Source organism: Dunckerocampus dactyliophorus, chromosome 9, assembly GCF_027744805.1.
Source record: "Dunckerocampus dactyliophorus isolate RoL2022-P2 chromosome 9, RoL_Ddac_1.1, whole genome shotgun sequence".
NCBI classification, from domain to species: domain Eukaryota; kingdom Metazoa; phylum Chordata; class Actinopteri; order Syngnathiformes; family Syngnathidae; genus Dunckerocampus; species Dunckerocampus dactyliophorus.
The window spans coordinates 16,681,159-16,694,371 of NC_072827.1; the positions used below are offsets into that span (position 1 = coordinate 16,681,159).

A 13,213-nucleotide genomic window follows, 5' to 3' on the forward strand; every position below is an offset into this window, starting at 1 on the left:
ATAATCTACTGGTGCTGTTTTAGAAGTCTTTAAACGATCCCTTGTTTGCTGTCTAGCGTGTCACCATAGGAAAAAAATCATAAATAGATATTTCGCAACCTAGTTGAAGGACATGTCGTGCAAAGTGCTTTGAAGCGTGTATGACAAAGTCGTGGTTGTGTCTAGGTGGAGCGTGTCCCTGGCCAGTCATGGCTATTCTCAGGAGCCTTTGAAGGGCCTTTTCATTTCCTGTCTGTCTGTGGAGTGTTGTTCGCCAACTCATTGTCATGCCACGCTGCCACCAGACAATGGGGACATTTTGGTTCAAGTGTATTAAAACATTCTTGTGAAAGAGACACACAAGTCTTAATAGGCACCATATTGTTGACAATCACTTTTTGGAACTCATAAGAAGTTGTGGCTAGCCTTGGACACTCACTTCAATCCTGCTTGGAGAATGTATTCGTATTCCACATTCCATTATTTGTAGCACCTGTTATGTTCTTTGGCAAGTGTTTTGACGTCAATGAGGGATATCATGAATTTCCATGTACCTCTTCCAGTGGCGATATATAGATCACACATGGCAGGGTGCGACTCTCGTTTCAATTCTGCTTGTAGAATGCGTTTATATTCCACTTTGTATTATGTGTGGCACCTTTGATGTCGGCCGCTCGGTGGCCTTCGTGGTTAGAATGTGCATGTTTTCTCCGGGTACTGTGGTTTCCTCCCACATTCCAAAAACATGCATGTTAGGTAAATTGGCGACTCTAAATTGTCCATAGGTATGAATGTGAGTATGAATGGTTGTTTTATGTGCCCTGCGATTGGCTGGCGACCAGTCCTGGCTGTATCCCACCTCTTGTCCAGCATACCCCTGCGACCCTAGTGAGGACAAGCGGAAGTTTCTCAGTAAATAACTGATATCGAGCACATAGTAGGGTAAAGTAACACCAGCTGACACAAACGTTGACTTAAATGATTGAAGACCCATATATACAGGTAGATCTGTTTACCCCTTAAAAAGTTCTAGCGATAAGTCAACATTGTCAGCCGGTTCCCCCAATATTGTCTGTTCAACCTTGTGTCCTGTGTCCATATTGCATTATATTTTTTAATGCCATATTATAATATAATAAGCTATAATATGACACAAAACAGAGAGCTGATATGGTGAGAACAAACATTAACCTGATGTTTTTTGTTTTTTTGATACAACCAGGATGTTCACCATGGCAACGGCACCCAGCAGGCCTTCTACACTGACCCCAGTGTTCTTTATCTGTCACTGCATCGATACGACGACGGTAATTTTTTCCCTGGAAGTGGAGCCCCCGATGAGGTGCCAGTCTGACACACTTGTTCACCGGCTGCCATTTATGTATGTAGCCATTATTTAGTTGACTGAAGTGTTTGTTGGCTACTTTAGGTTGGCAGCGGCCCCGGTGCAGGCTTCAACGTGAACATGGCATTTACTGGAGGACTTGAACCTCCCATGGGTGATGCAGAGTACCTTGCAGCATTCAGGTAAGAATCATTTTCAGAAAGAAAGCAATTTGGACCAAAATGTGAATGTTGTTGAATTGGTTCCTTGTCATAGAAAGCATGAGGGAATAATTATCCTCGCATCCCAAGCAGTTTCGATCCTCCTGTTGTACATTTTTTAAGAAGGAAGGACTCTCCTCTGCAGGCTTGGTCTTATGTCTTAGGCTATTTATAACCGTAAACACACACAAAGTGCATACAAATGTCTAAAAGTATTTTGGTTCTTTGAAAATGAGCCATTGGTCCACAAATGTGTCCATCTGTCCAGAACTAAAGACATCCAACCACCAGTCTGTTGTCTTTCAGCCGCTTTATGCACGCTATCTCACGGAAGCGCAGCATATCTTCTTAATGCACGCCAGACCCGTTTGTGTTCTCTCTCTCAATCATGTGCATCCTCCGCACTCCTCTTGATGAGAATGTGTTCCTATTACGAATGCTTGAATAAAATGTAATATTAAACTACAAACACTAAAATCCGTATCCAAAAATTCATTGATCATGATGCACACAGGTTATTAAGAAATTCAATTTCGCACAATCGGAGACATAAAATCTCAGAAACCATTTATTCACACTGGTTTGGGGGTGTTCCATGCTCTTGCACTATGCGGGTGGTTTTCGGGTTACGAATGAGTTTCGTATATGCCAGTGATGTAACCTGATGTTTCGTGTAAGTACGAACATAGACCTTAATGAACACCAAAGTCAGTCACATTGTACACAGAACACATAAAGGACGTATAAAATACAATAATACAAATATTAAATATGAGAATTATATGAAAGAGTAATCAAAAAGGGGTGTTGCAAAGAAGGGAGATACAGGCTTGATAATGAGGCCACAATGCTGCTTATCACTGTCTATTTTATAGTAGAAACGATTCAAGATTCAAAGTGTTTAGTGTCATTCGCACAGTAAAGAAACACGTTTCCCTGTGCGATGGTAGTGCAATGTTCTGAGCAGCTGTTTCGGACGCCACTTTCAGGGCGTTCTATGACGTCTAATTTAATTTCACTTTTCACTTTCACATTCTTTTTCTTTCACATACTGCCACCAGAAGAGTCTGCCGCACACTTGGGAGCCATAATGGAGGTTAAAGTTAAAAAGCGTACTTAAAAGAATCAATATATCAATACGTTATGGGAGTAGTACGATGCCGAATCTAGGTACGAGGTAAAACACAGTCTGCTCAGTGGTGGAGTGGATGTTGTCATTTCCATTTAGCAACTAAAATGGAATGGGAAAAACAGATAGTGTCTCATTGATGTAGTCATCACTTGCCCGCCTACACAGTTGTACTGTACTGTACTGTACTGCGTTGGAGTAAATTAGTCGTCGTATTCCACTGTCAAAAAGCAGATGTGCAGACATTTTGGTCATATTTATGCATTCAAGAGCATATGTTACACATAAAGGCACAAATTAGCCTTATGCAATGAACAAAGACGTATCGGGCAGGTGTACTGGTGCCCTAGCACATTGATTTAATTCAGCACGTCAAAGAAATCCTCAATTATGAAACAACTGCAACCGATTTCTTTTGTGTCAGTATTTGTACATCTGAATGAATTAGCATATGGATGCACTTTTACCGTGTTTATTGGATTGCTTACTGTAACAAGTTATTTGGAAGAAGGCCAACCAGATTCAGGGAGGGACAACATCATTTGGATTTGTATGGGCCGAGACCCCATTATTCTCTGGAGGCAGTTGCATTATTGGACAATTTATAGGCCTCGGAGGACAGCAACAACCCTTTCTCACAGGTCATTGATCTTCCACACACATTACTATCGCATGCAAGTGCCTCCGATACTCAATAGTAGTGCGTCTATTAGGCGTGCAACCGTACATGTATCTACTGTATAATGAAGCGTTTGATACAGTGGTCTGGAGACCTATAGTCCGGAAGCTCCGACTCCTTTCAGACAAGTAGTTGCAATTTCTGAAGCCCAAGTCCAGTTTGTTTTCTCCGTTATTGTTCATCTATGTTGCAATCCTGCCTCACTATCGTCCTGCCCTCTCTTCTTTGGGATGCATACCTTGCAGCCCGAGCCTTCTTCTTCTACCGCTGGCCTGTGCCACGTTGCTTTTGCAGGAGATCAAGTTTGAGCCACAAGAAAGCACAGAGAAAAAAGATAAGAATATTGGTTGTAATGAATACCAGATACACCCTTTCTCTGTCTCTTTCTCTCTCTCTCTCTCTCATTCACCTCCTTTCACTTGCTCGTTCACCATAAGGAGAAGGGAGGAGAATTAAACTTAATTCAAAACAGCTCTCCTCAGAGCCAGATGACATGGCTTTGAAGTGTGCGTGTGAGTTTTTTTTTTTTTTTAAACTCTCGTTCCCTCTCTCGTCTCCCGTTCTCCTCTACTTTTTTATGAACGGAGGGGGAAGCCCTCAAGCCTTGCTATTTAACTTTTTGTGGGCTAGTTTTGGTGTGCGCTGCACCCTCCAAAAGTTTATTAAGTGGGCCTGATTGGATCTTGAATTAGCCATTCGCAAGGGTTGTGATATATCTGATGGTTGTGGTTTATCATATTTCATGATCCTTTAACACTACAATTTTGCAAGGGTATCTGAAAAATGGTTCGGAAATTATAATTATTTCTTCATATTATACAGTCAATTTGTAGAAGTTTAAATTGGGAACCCGAGGGTTCGGGGCTGGGTTAGACACCAGTGGTCAGTCAACCATTTGTGCACTTTATTCCCTAGACCAGTGACCTTCTCTGGGTCTACCTGCAAAGGATTGAGCCCTTTTATTATGTTTTAAAAGCCATTGTTGGTCTTGACCTTAACCCTAACCCCTATCCAGTCATGACTTGGCATGTTTAACGAACCATCTTATGTTTATTTGTGGCATTGCACATCACTCTAGCCATTTACACTCACACATTAATGCAAATATTAGTCTGAGAAGAAAAAACAATGTTATCATGGCTGTTTACTAGGGGTGCAACGATACATGTATCTGTATCGAAGCGTTTGACACGCTGGTCTCGGTTCAACAGCACTTTGAATCGAACAGTACTGCAACCCAGATGTAGCTGTCACATAATATCAGTCGGCTGACGGAAGTCTGTCTTTGTGGTATCGTTTCTGTCTTTTTGCTCTAATCGTCCATTCTAATCCTCAATCTTCTTTAGACATTCTTTTGTAATGTTGCCAGATGCATGGAAACATGCAACAGTGTGCCCAATCTTTGTATCCAGAAAGTTTCAAATACTACCTCCTTCCTTCCTTAGACCGCTGCATATAGATATGAATGTTATGTTGTGTTGGGGGGTGTGGTGTGCCCAGTTAAGGGTTATAATTTGGTGGTTAACAACCAAAAAAATAGTTGCCCCCAGAGTAAGAACATGCGTCTCACCCACAAATAGCAGCCATCACCGTGGGGACTTGCACTGCGACCCTGTGGTGCTCCTTCACTCCCTGCCACCATACAACACCTAAAGCTCCCAGGCCCTCAAAACATTTGTGTAAGTCTAACAATTAGTCTGACCATTATTCTAAGCACGAGAATAGTACACCTTCTCACATTCATGATCTAATTTTAAGATGCATTATTAACACAGTCAAACCCTGTTTTTTGTACATATCCGTTTTCAGATTTTGTCCAAAATGTTTGCTTAAAATTTTGCCAAGGTTTTCATACACTGTCTTGTTTTTTGTACAATAACGCACTTAACAACGTAATCTCTTCACCCTCTACTGTGTCGTTACGCGAAATCAGGTACGCCCCCCAAAAAAACACACTACACGTTACTTTCTCACTGTCAGTGATTTTTTTAATGAAGTGAAACTGCTAAATAACCCGCCATGGGGCCAAAGAAAGGTGCAAGTGCTTGCAATTTGATTTAAAAAAAAAAAAAAAAGGTGAGAATCATTATTGAATTAGATCTCACCAATATGTATGTGAATTCCGCATCAACAAGTTCAATCCATTTGTCATTTATAATAATTATGAAATGTATATTTTTGGTCATACTTTTGGGTGTCTGGAACAGATTAATTGGCTTTACATTATTTCGTATGGGAAAAATTGCCTCTTTTTTTGTATATTTTGGTCACACTCAGTTTCCCTGAGGGCACATGCCCAAGGAATTGATTTTAGGACAAAAAACGAGGTTCCACTGTTCATATACATTTCCATATTGCGTACCCCAGCGCTTTACAGATTGAACACTCAGTGTTGTACGCCAGGGGTGTCCAAGCTTTTTCCAGCGAGGGCCACATACTGAAAAGAAATCCATCCATCCATTTTCTATACCGCTTCTTCTCATTAGGGTCGCGGGGGTATGCTGGAGCCTATCCCAGCTGACCTCGGGCGACAGGCGGGGTATACCCTGGACTGGTCGCCAGCCAATGGCAGGGCACATATAGACAAACAACCATTCACACTCACATTCATACCTATGGAATATTTATCCAATCCACTTTATTTATGTAGCACATTTTATAAACACAGTTGCCAAAGTGCCGCACAATATAGTAAAATAAGAAATAAGTAAAACTACAAAGGAATGCTGTAAAAATTAATAAATCAAATAAAAACATGAACATTTAAAACATGAAAACATTCCAAACAAAGATAAAAACAGTAAAAGTAATAAATAAAATAAATAGCTAAAAAGAAAAAAATCGGATAAGTAAAATCAATCCACACTATAAGAAAAGAATATAAGACACACAGGATCACACAACTCCAGAAAATAAAAGTGTGTTTTAAGATACGACTTTAAGCGTTCAATTGTGGGGGCCGTTTTTACATGAGGGGGGAGAGTGTTCCACAGCTTAGGGCCGACTACAGAAAAGTCTCGTCTTAGGCACCACGAGTTGGATCTGGCCTTCGGACCTCAATGAGCGCGCAGGAGTTTAAATTTGGATGAGGTCCTGGATGTATTTAGGGGACAGTCCATTCAACGCCTTAAAAAAAAACAATAACATCTTAAAATTAATTCTAAAAGGAACAGACAGCCAGGCAATATATTTCAGGAAAAAACTGCATCTCAGCTTTGTGATATTGGTGAAAAAGCGGATTATTAGTATTAACTTGGTCTTTGCTCTTTTTTTTCCCCATTTTTGATGGGGTTTTTTTTTCATTTTTATAATTTTATTCTGAAATAAAAATTTTCTTTTGTAATATTATATATTACGACTTTATTCACATACATATTATGGTGTTATTTTCACAAAATTACAGCTTTTTCTTGTTAGATTACAACTTTTTTCTTCATATTTTGACTTTATTCTTGTAAAATTACTGCTGATTGTCAAGTTTTTGCCATTTTTTTTGGTTTTCTTGTCAACTTATACTTTCAGAATGGGCCAATAAAAAAAAACAGCCATGATCGGCAAATGGCCCCGGGGCCGGACTTTGGACACGCCTGCTGTATACATTATACAGTCCCGCTCAGCAAGCCGCATGTCATGTTTGTACACAGTTGTCGTTCACCACACCCATCCACTTTTAGAAGTATCTCCTGTACTTTACACACATACAATTATAACTGTCCTGTTTCTCCTTAAGGATCTTGTATTACTGCCTCCCAATTTTCTAAATGACCATTTGTAGAAACGCATGTGGTAACTTTCACTACCATGCACATCATGCTTCACAGACGCTCATTTTGTGTGTGTTTGTGGTAAAAAAAAAAAAAGTAATAAAAAGAGAGAGAGAGAGACTGCCCTTTATCGTCTCAACGCGTGTGTTTCGCTTCTTGTTACACTTAAGTGTATTCAGCAGTGACTTTTACCTCAATTGACAAGAGTTATATAACAGAATTATGGCAGAGTGACCAACTCTAAAATACCAGACAATTTCCCCCCATCAAATTGGCATATCATAAATTGTTTTTTTTTTTTTTTTGTTCATCATTTGCTGATCCGGATTTTGTGGTTTTGATTGCACTTAGAAAAGGGTGGAGTGACAGTTTTCTCAGGAAATGTTGTATATCTTGGAAGAATTCATGTTTGGCCTTGTCAGTAGCCGTATCGCTCAGCCCGCCTTTTCACATGAATAGAGATCCTCCAACTCCAAAAATAACTGTTAATGAAATGCTGAGGAAAAATACGACCTAAGAGAAAAGTTGACAGAAAAAGTTCTCATCTGGCTGAACGTTATTTAAGGTGGCTTTTCTCTACGCTTTCAATTCACATTATATGTTGCGTGGCAGGTTATCTTTTGCGTCAATATGAAATCACAATACTTTATTTACAGATCAAGTGTTAAGTGTCAAGTGTAATAAGCAGCAAATCTGTTTGCTTTGTCAATTTTCTTGTTGTTTTTGTAGGACTGTAGTGATGCCTATTGCCAATGAGTTTGCACCAGATGTGGTTCTGGTATCTTCTGGTTTTGATCCCGTGGAGGGCCATGCTCCACCACTGGGTGGATACAAGCTGACGGCCAAATGTAAGTACTGACCAATTAACAAAATGTACCTAATTTGATAGTTGTTTACATCAGTTACTTATTCTAGTGTGGTAATGGTAATGGTTTGGTTTATTTTATATTGTGAATTTCCTTCAGAATCAATAAAGTGCCTGTCTATCTATTTTAAACATGCCTAACCAAGTTACATTGAAGTACATTGCGTGTTTACACTTGTACAATTCTACTTGTTTGAAAAGGAGTCGGAAGAAGAATAGTTTATTTAATACGACCCCTTCTCCATGTCTCAGGAATTACTGGTAGTTTGTTTCAGGTTACCAATTTTGTTAATAGTAAAATAAAAAGATATGTAAAAATGTGTACAGTAATCCCATGCGCTCACTCTCATCACCATTTTTCAAAAATATATGAATTAATAAATCATGCCTTTTCATGGTTGAATACGGCCTATTATTCATTAAAAAAATGCATATTTGAGGTAATTGTATGTATTTTTGCCCTAAAATAAGCATTTTCAAGCATAAGAATGGCTAAATGAACAAAATACAAATACAGTATAAGGTATTCAGAAAATGCATTTAACGATGATATGCAGTATTCTACACTGGTCACTAGGTGTCAGCAATGTTACTATAATGTTTGGTGTGACTTACAAGCGACAGACTTGATTATCGGAACAACAGACTTTTATTGCAGGTTTGAATTATCTCACAATAGGCATAACAATAATCCTTAACACTCGCTACTGTTGCAGCCATAATCCACGTCAAGAACCCCGCACTTCCTGTTCGACACCGGAACACATTTGCAGCAACACACACGAGTATGAGTCATATTCTCTGATCATGTCTACTATATTGGGTAATACGACTATCGGGGTGTTATTTCATAACTAGAAGGCTCTACTAATGTTTTAAAAAAACACATTTAGAAGCTCGTCAACAGGTTTTCTCTGCTCTAACTACAACAATTCCATTTATTAAATCAGGAATCCTACTTTGCGGAAATTCACCTATCACAGACGGCTCTGGAACCAATTAACCGCAATAAACGAGGGATTGCTGTAATACTAAAGTTAATAAGAGTTTATAGATAACTTATTCAGTCATTTACAATAAAGAAATACAGTGCATAGGCAAGTAATAGTTGACAGAAACATTCCGTGGTGATAAATAAGTACATCATGTGTGATATGTAATGTCTTCGTTGAACTGTGTAAATATGTGTTTTTTTCATATTTTGCTCTAATCTGATGGCAGTGCCCCTTATTCAAATGCGATGGCATAAAGGGGACTGCAGCAGCACGGGATGGGGTACAGATGAGGGAGTAGAATGTTTGGCTAAGTACATATATTAAAATTCCTCTCATGAATGCAGGTGACCAAAAGCTGTAACAAAAGGCCTAATATAACTATTAACATTAAACCTGCCTCATATTATGGTATGTTTTACCCCCCCTATAAAACCACCTTTCTTCCTCTCCTTGATTGTCACCCCTTCTTTTAATCCATGCCCAACCCCCCTTTTTCTTTCTTGTTTCTTTGATCAACATCCAAAAAGGAAGTAAGAGCTACGGTAACACTGCACCCCTCCCCGACTTATACATTTTCCTCCTTTCCCTTCTCTTTGCTGTCATTTCCTGTGTGTCCAGGCTTTGGCTACCTGACCAGGCAGCTGATGGGCCTGGCGGGCGGTCGTCTGGTACTTGCCCTGGAGGGAGGTCATGACCTCACTGCCATATGTGATGCGTCTGAAGCCTGCGTCTCTGCTCTGCTTGGTAATGAGGTAAGATAGAAGAGCCTCATAAAATATATACAAACTGTCTTAAGACCAACTTTGTCTAATAGCAGTAGTAGTAGTAGTAGTAGTAGTAGATCCCACTAAATGAAAAATGGTGCGCATTCTCAGTATGGACGTTAACCAAAACTATCATTACATGTACCTCATGAAATAACTAAATATAATACTTTGTAGAGATGCTCGATATTTATATATATATATCCCTCCCGCACTTCATTTCCGATACCGATATGAACCGATATGGGCAGCAGCTCTTCCTTCAAACTAATGTCTTGTAATGAACACATTATGCTTCTTGTTACAAATAAACGCTGCTAAATAAGACAATAAGACAAATACTGCAATATGGAATGTACGTTATGGTTATGGTTGAATCTATTTGAACATGCATACAAGTTGCATTGGAATACATCACATATTGCAATTCACAGTTCCACATGTCCAAAAGGAGTAGGAAGAAGCAAAGCATATTTAATCCTACCTCCCCCCCCCCCCCCCCCCCCCCCCCACCCCCCTATCCGTTTTACATCAATTGCAATACATTTGTTCACTTCCTGCACTCTTTGATGGTTTAAATACATAGGAAAATGGTACGGTAATGTAATAATGTGGTAAAATAGTAGACATAGTTCTTGTCGCCTTAACTGCTTCATATGAATGGAGATTGCTTGTATAGTTATTTCCCCATAGCGCCACACAATAAGTTAATATTAATACCAGAGTAATACCAGAGAGCAACAGAGTATGGAGTGATTTTTGATTTTTTTCAACATTGATGTATTTGTCGACACTTTATGTTGTATGTTTTTTAATGTGAGATTTCCAGCTCATCTTTGCATCTATAATGACCCCCAGAAATGTATTTTTGCTCACCCTTTCAAGGTCCACTCCATCAATTTGTATTTGTGCGTACGTATCCTTTCTGCTATTACCGAATAGCATTATCTTAGTTTACTTTAGGGATAATCTGTTTTTATCATGACATCTTTTTAGAATAGTCATTTCATCTGTGAGTACGTTTACATGCAGTCAAATAACCCCATCGTAGCCGGAATATTAGCAATAACCTGGTTGCGCACGGCCATGTAAACACCAATAACCCTTTTGAAAAAACGGAATATGCTCATATTCCGACTATTACCCCTGGGTTCCTCCTTTTCTAACCGGAATATTGGGTCATGTATACGCCTAATGTACATAATTCCACATCTCTTCATTCATAGTTTTGAAAATCTACAATGTAAATTGTCATGAGAATAAAGAAAACGCATTGAATGAGAAGGTGTGTCCAAACTTTTGGCTCGTACTGTAATATTAGCTTTAAGTCTTTTGTAACTTTACAGTTGTCATTTATATGTAGGTTGAACAGCTATGGTCCCAGTATTGACCCCTGTGGTGTGCCACACAATATATTTAAACATGCCAAAGTGTATTCTCCTCGGTCCTTGTCGAAAAAGTGCCATATTTATTTTATACATTTAAAATAGCAAACTCTCATACTGTCAACAAGTAAGACAGGTTAGTCTTAATACATTCACAAGTAAGAATCCAGTTAAATAATGCTGGCAATGATACAATATGGAAAGCTGCACATTTCTTTGTGACACAAACATTTGTGTAAGAACAAAATGCAAAGAATGAAATTCTGAACTGATGCAGTCAGTGAAATTATAAAGTAGCCTCATTCGATTATAAACTGGCCTCATCGTCTGCGATTGATTATTAATTTGCTGCAGGTACTCTAGCTGCCTGTGGCTGCCTGATTCTTCCTGAGGTGTGATCTTAGAAAGGAAGACGCCTTACTCTCCCCTCAAAGCGTTTTGCAATCATTGCAAATTGAATATTTACAATCCGAAGGCAAAACTTGGAAACAATTCCAGACTGCGAACATTACTTGCATGCCAATAATCATTATCAGCAGAAAAACGATACCAACATGAACCGATATCTAATTTTTATGCAAATGTCAGCCGATATTATTCATACGTGGTCATATTTATGTGTGGGTTTTACATTTTTCTTAACCCAGCCACATGTTGCCCAGCAAGTGAAAGACAGAGAATGAACAACTTTAAAGTCGTTTCTTGGAGTCAAACACACATATCGAATTCTTCACTCTGACAGGAAGTCAGCACCACCCACACGTACACGCACTTATCCTCCACACACTCTCAGGCAGAAGGTTAATTGTGGGAGTGTGTAGGTTGGACTCTGGATCTGAACAAACATCTGTGCTTTATGATTCATAGCTCCCAGCAGAATTGCTTGTTGAAGCCGCCTCCTCTTTTTCTTCAAGCTGATGGAGAGGTTGGAGGTTGCTTTCTTGCAGAGACTCATGTTCTCCCTCTAGATTATGTAACTAAAATAACTTATTTTCTTGTTCAATAACTACTGTGCTGTGGTAGAAGACAGACTGAAGACCCACATGGAAACAATGGTGTCACTTTAATAGATTTAGAGATATTGATATCTATGTTGATATATTGTGGGTGCTCAGAGGGTGATCCAGCATCTCTATGGAAACTAGTCCAACCTCTATGCTCATTTTCGGTCCGGTTAAAACAAAGTATGGTCCGTTTGCTCTGTAGTACAGTTCAACAAACCCAGGACCGGATCAAACAAGCTGACCAAGACAGCCCGGAAGATGGGTCTCGGTCTGTAGGTAGAATCTGGTGCGCCTCACTTGAGTGCAAATGTGAACACTTACCGCACCAAAACACAGCATATTATGTCACCAAACGCGACTGCGCTCTCGACTCTCATTCGATGGACTGTTGTTTGATCCCAGGCATGCGCAGGGGCGGACCACACGGGTTTCATGAGAATACTTGTGACAGCAATTGTATCAAACCTCTAACCCTTGTCATCAATTGCCAATTGAGAATTGCCATTTCTCAGGTTCAGGACCTACTGTAAGTAGAACTTGCTAAGAGGCAGCAGTGCTTTCCATTGGATCACTGTGTCGTTTCAGGTTTCCTATTTCTCGAGGTGTCACGGCTATGTTGTCATCACTGACTGCTGCTAGATGAGGAAGAATAATGACTTCAAACTAAAAGTGATCAGTGAATCTACAGCAAGAGAAAGTACAACATTGCCAATACTGTAAAATACTGTATACATTTTTTTACAGCTACAGTCATCCTTCGCTACATCACGGTCCGAATATCGCTCCCTCTATCTTTTCTAAAAAAAATTGTTCATAAATGATCGCTGTTTCGTGGTTGACTATAGCCTTTTATTCTGTGTGGAAGTGGTACCTCTTTAGGCATTTATTTTAGGCGTTTATTTTGTCCTTCTTCCTTCTTCAGTTTAAAATCCATTGTTACGTTTCGGAAAAATAAATTGGAGGCTAACTAGTTAGCTTGGTATACAGTATTGCTATGTTTAAAGCAGCGGCCGTCTCTTTTGTCACTTCAGAGATGCCGAGACAAGCGGTGCGCGGAGTGTACATCTGTGTATGGCAGATTTATGTCAGGCTGGCATGGATATA

At 39.5% G+C, this 13,213-nt stretch overlaps 1 protein-coding gene across 4 annotated transcripts in view; it reads left to right on the top strand.

Annotated features, from left to right (window-relative positions):
• hdac4 (histone deacetylase 4) overlaps positions 1-13,213 on the top strand; it is a 142,950-nt gene that overhangs the window by 116,787 nt on the left and 12,950 nt on the right. For all 4 annotated transcript variants that reach the window (XM_054786207.1, XM_054786205.1, XM_054786208.1 and 1 more), the window contains 4 exons: positions 1,202-1,321; positions 1,409-1,506; positions 7,826-7,944; positions 9,575-9,708. In XM_054786207.1, the coding sequence (XP_054642182.1) occupies positions 1,202-1,321; positions 1,409-1,506; positions 7,826-7,944; positions 9,575-9,708 (471 nt within the window). The remainder of the gene's footprint in view (positions 1-1,201; positions 1,322-1,408; positions 1,507-7,825; positions 7,945-9,574; positions 9,709-13,213) is intronic.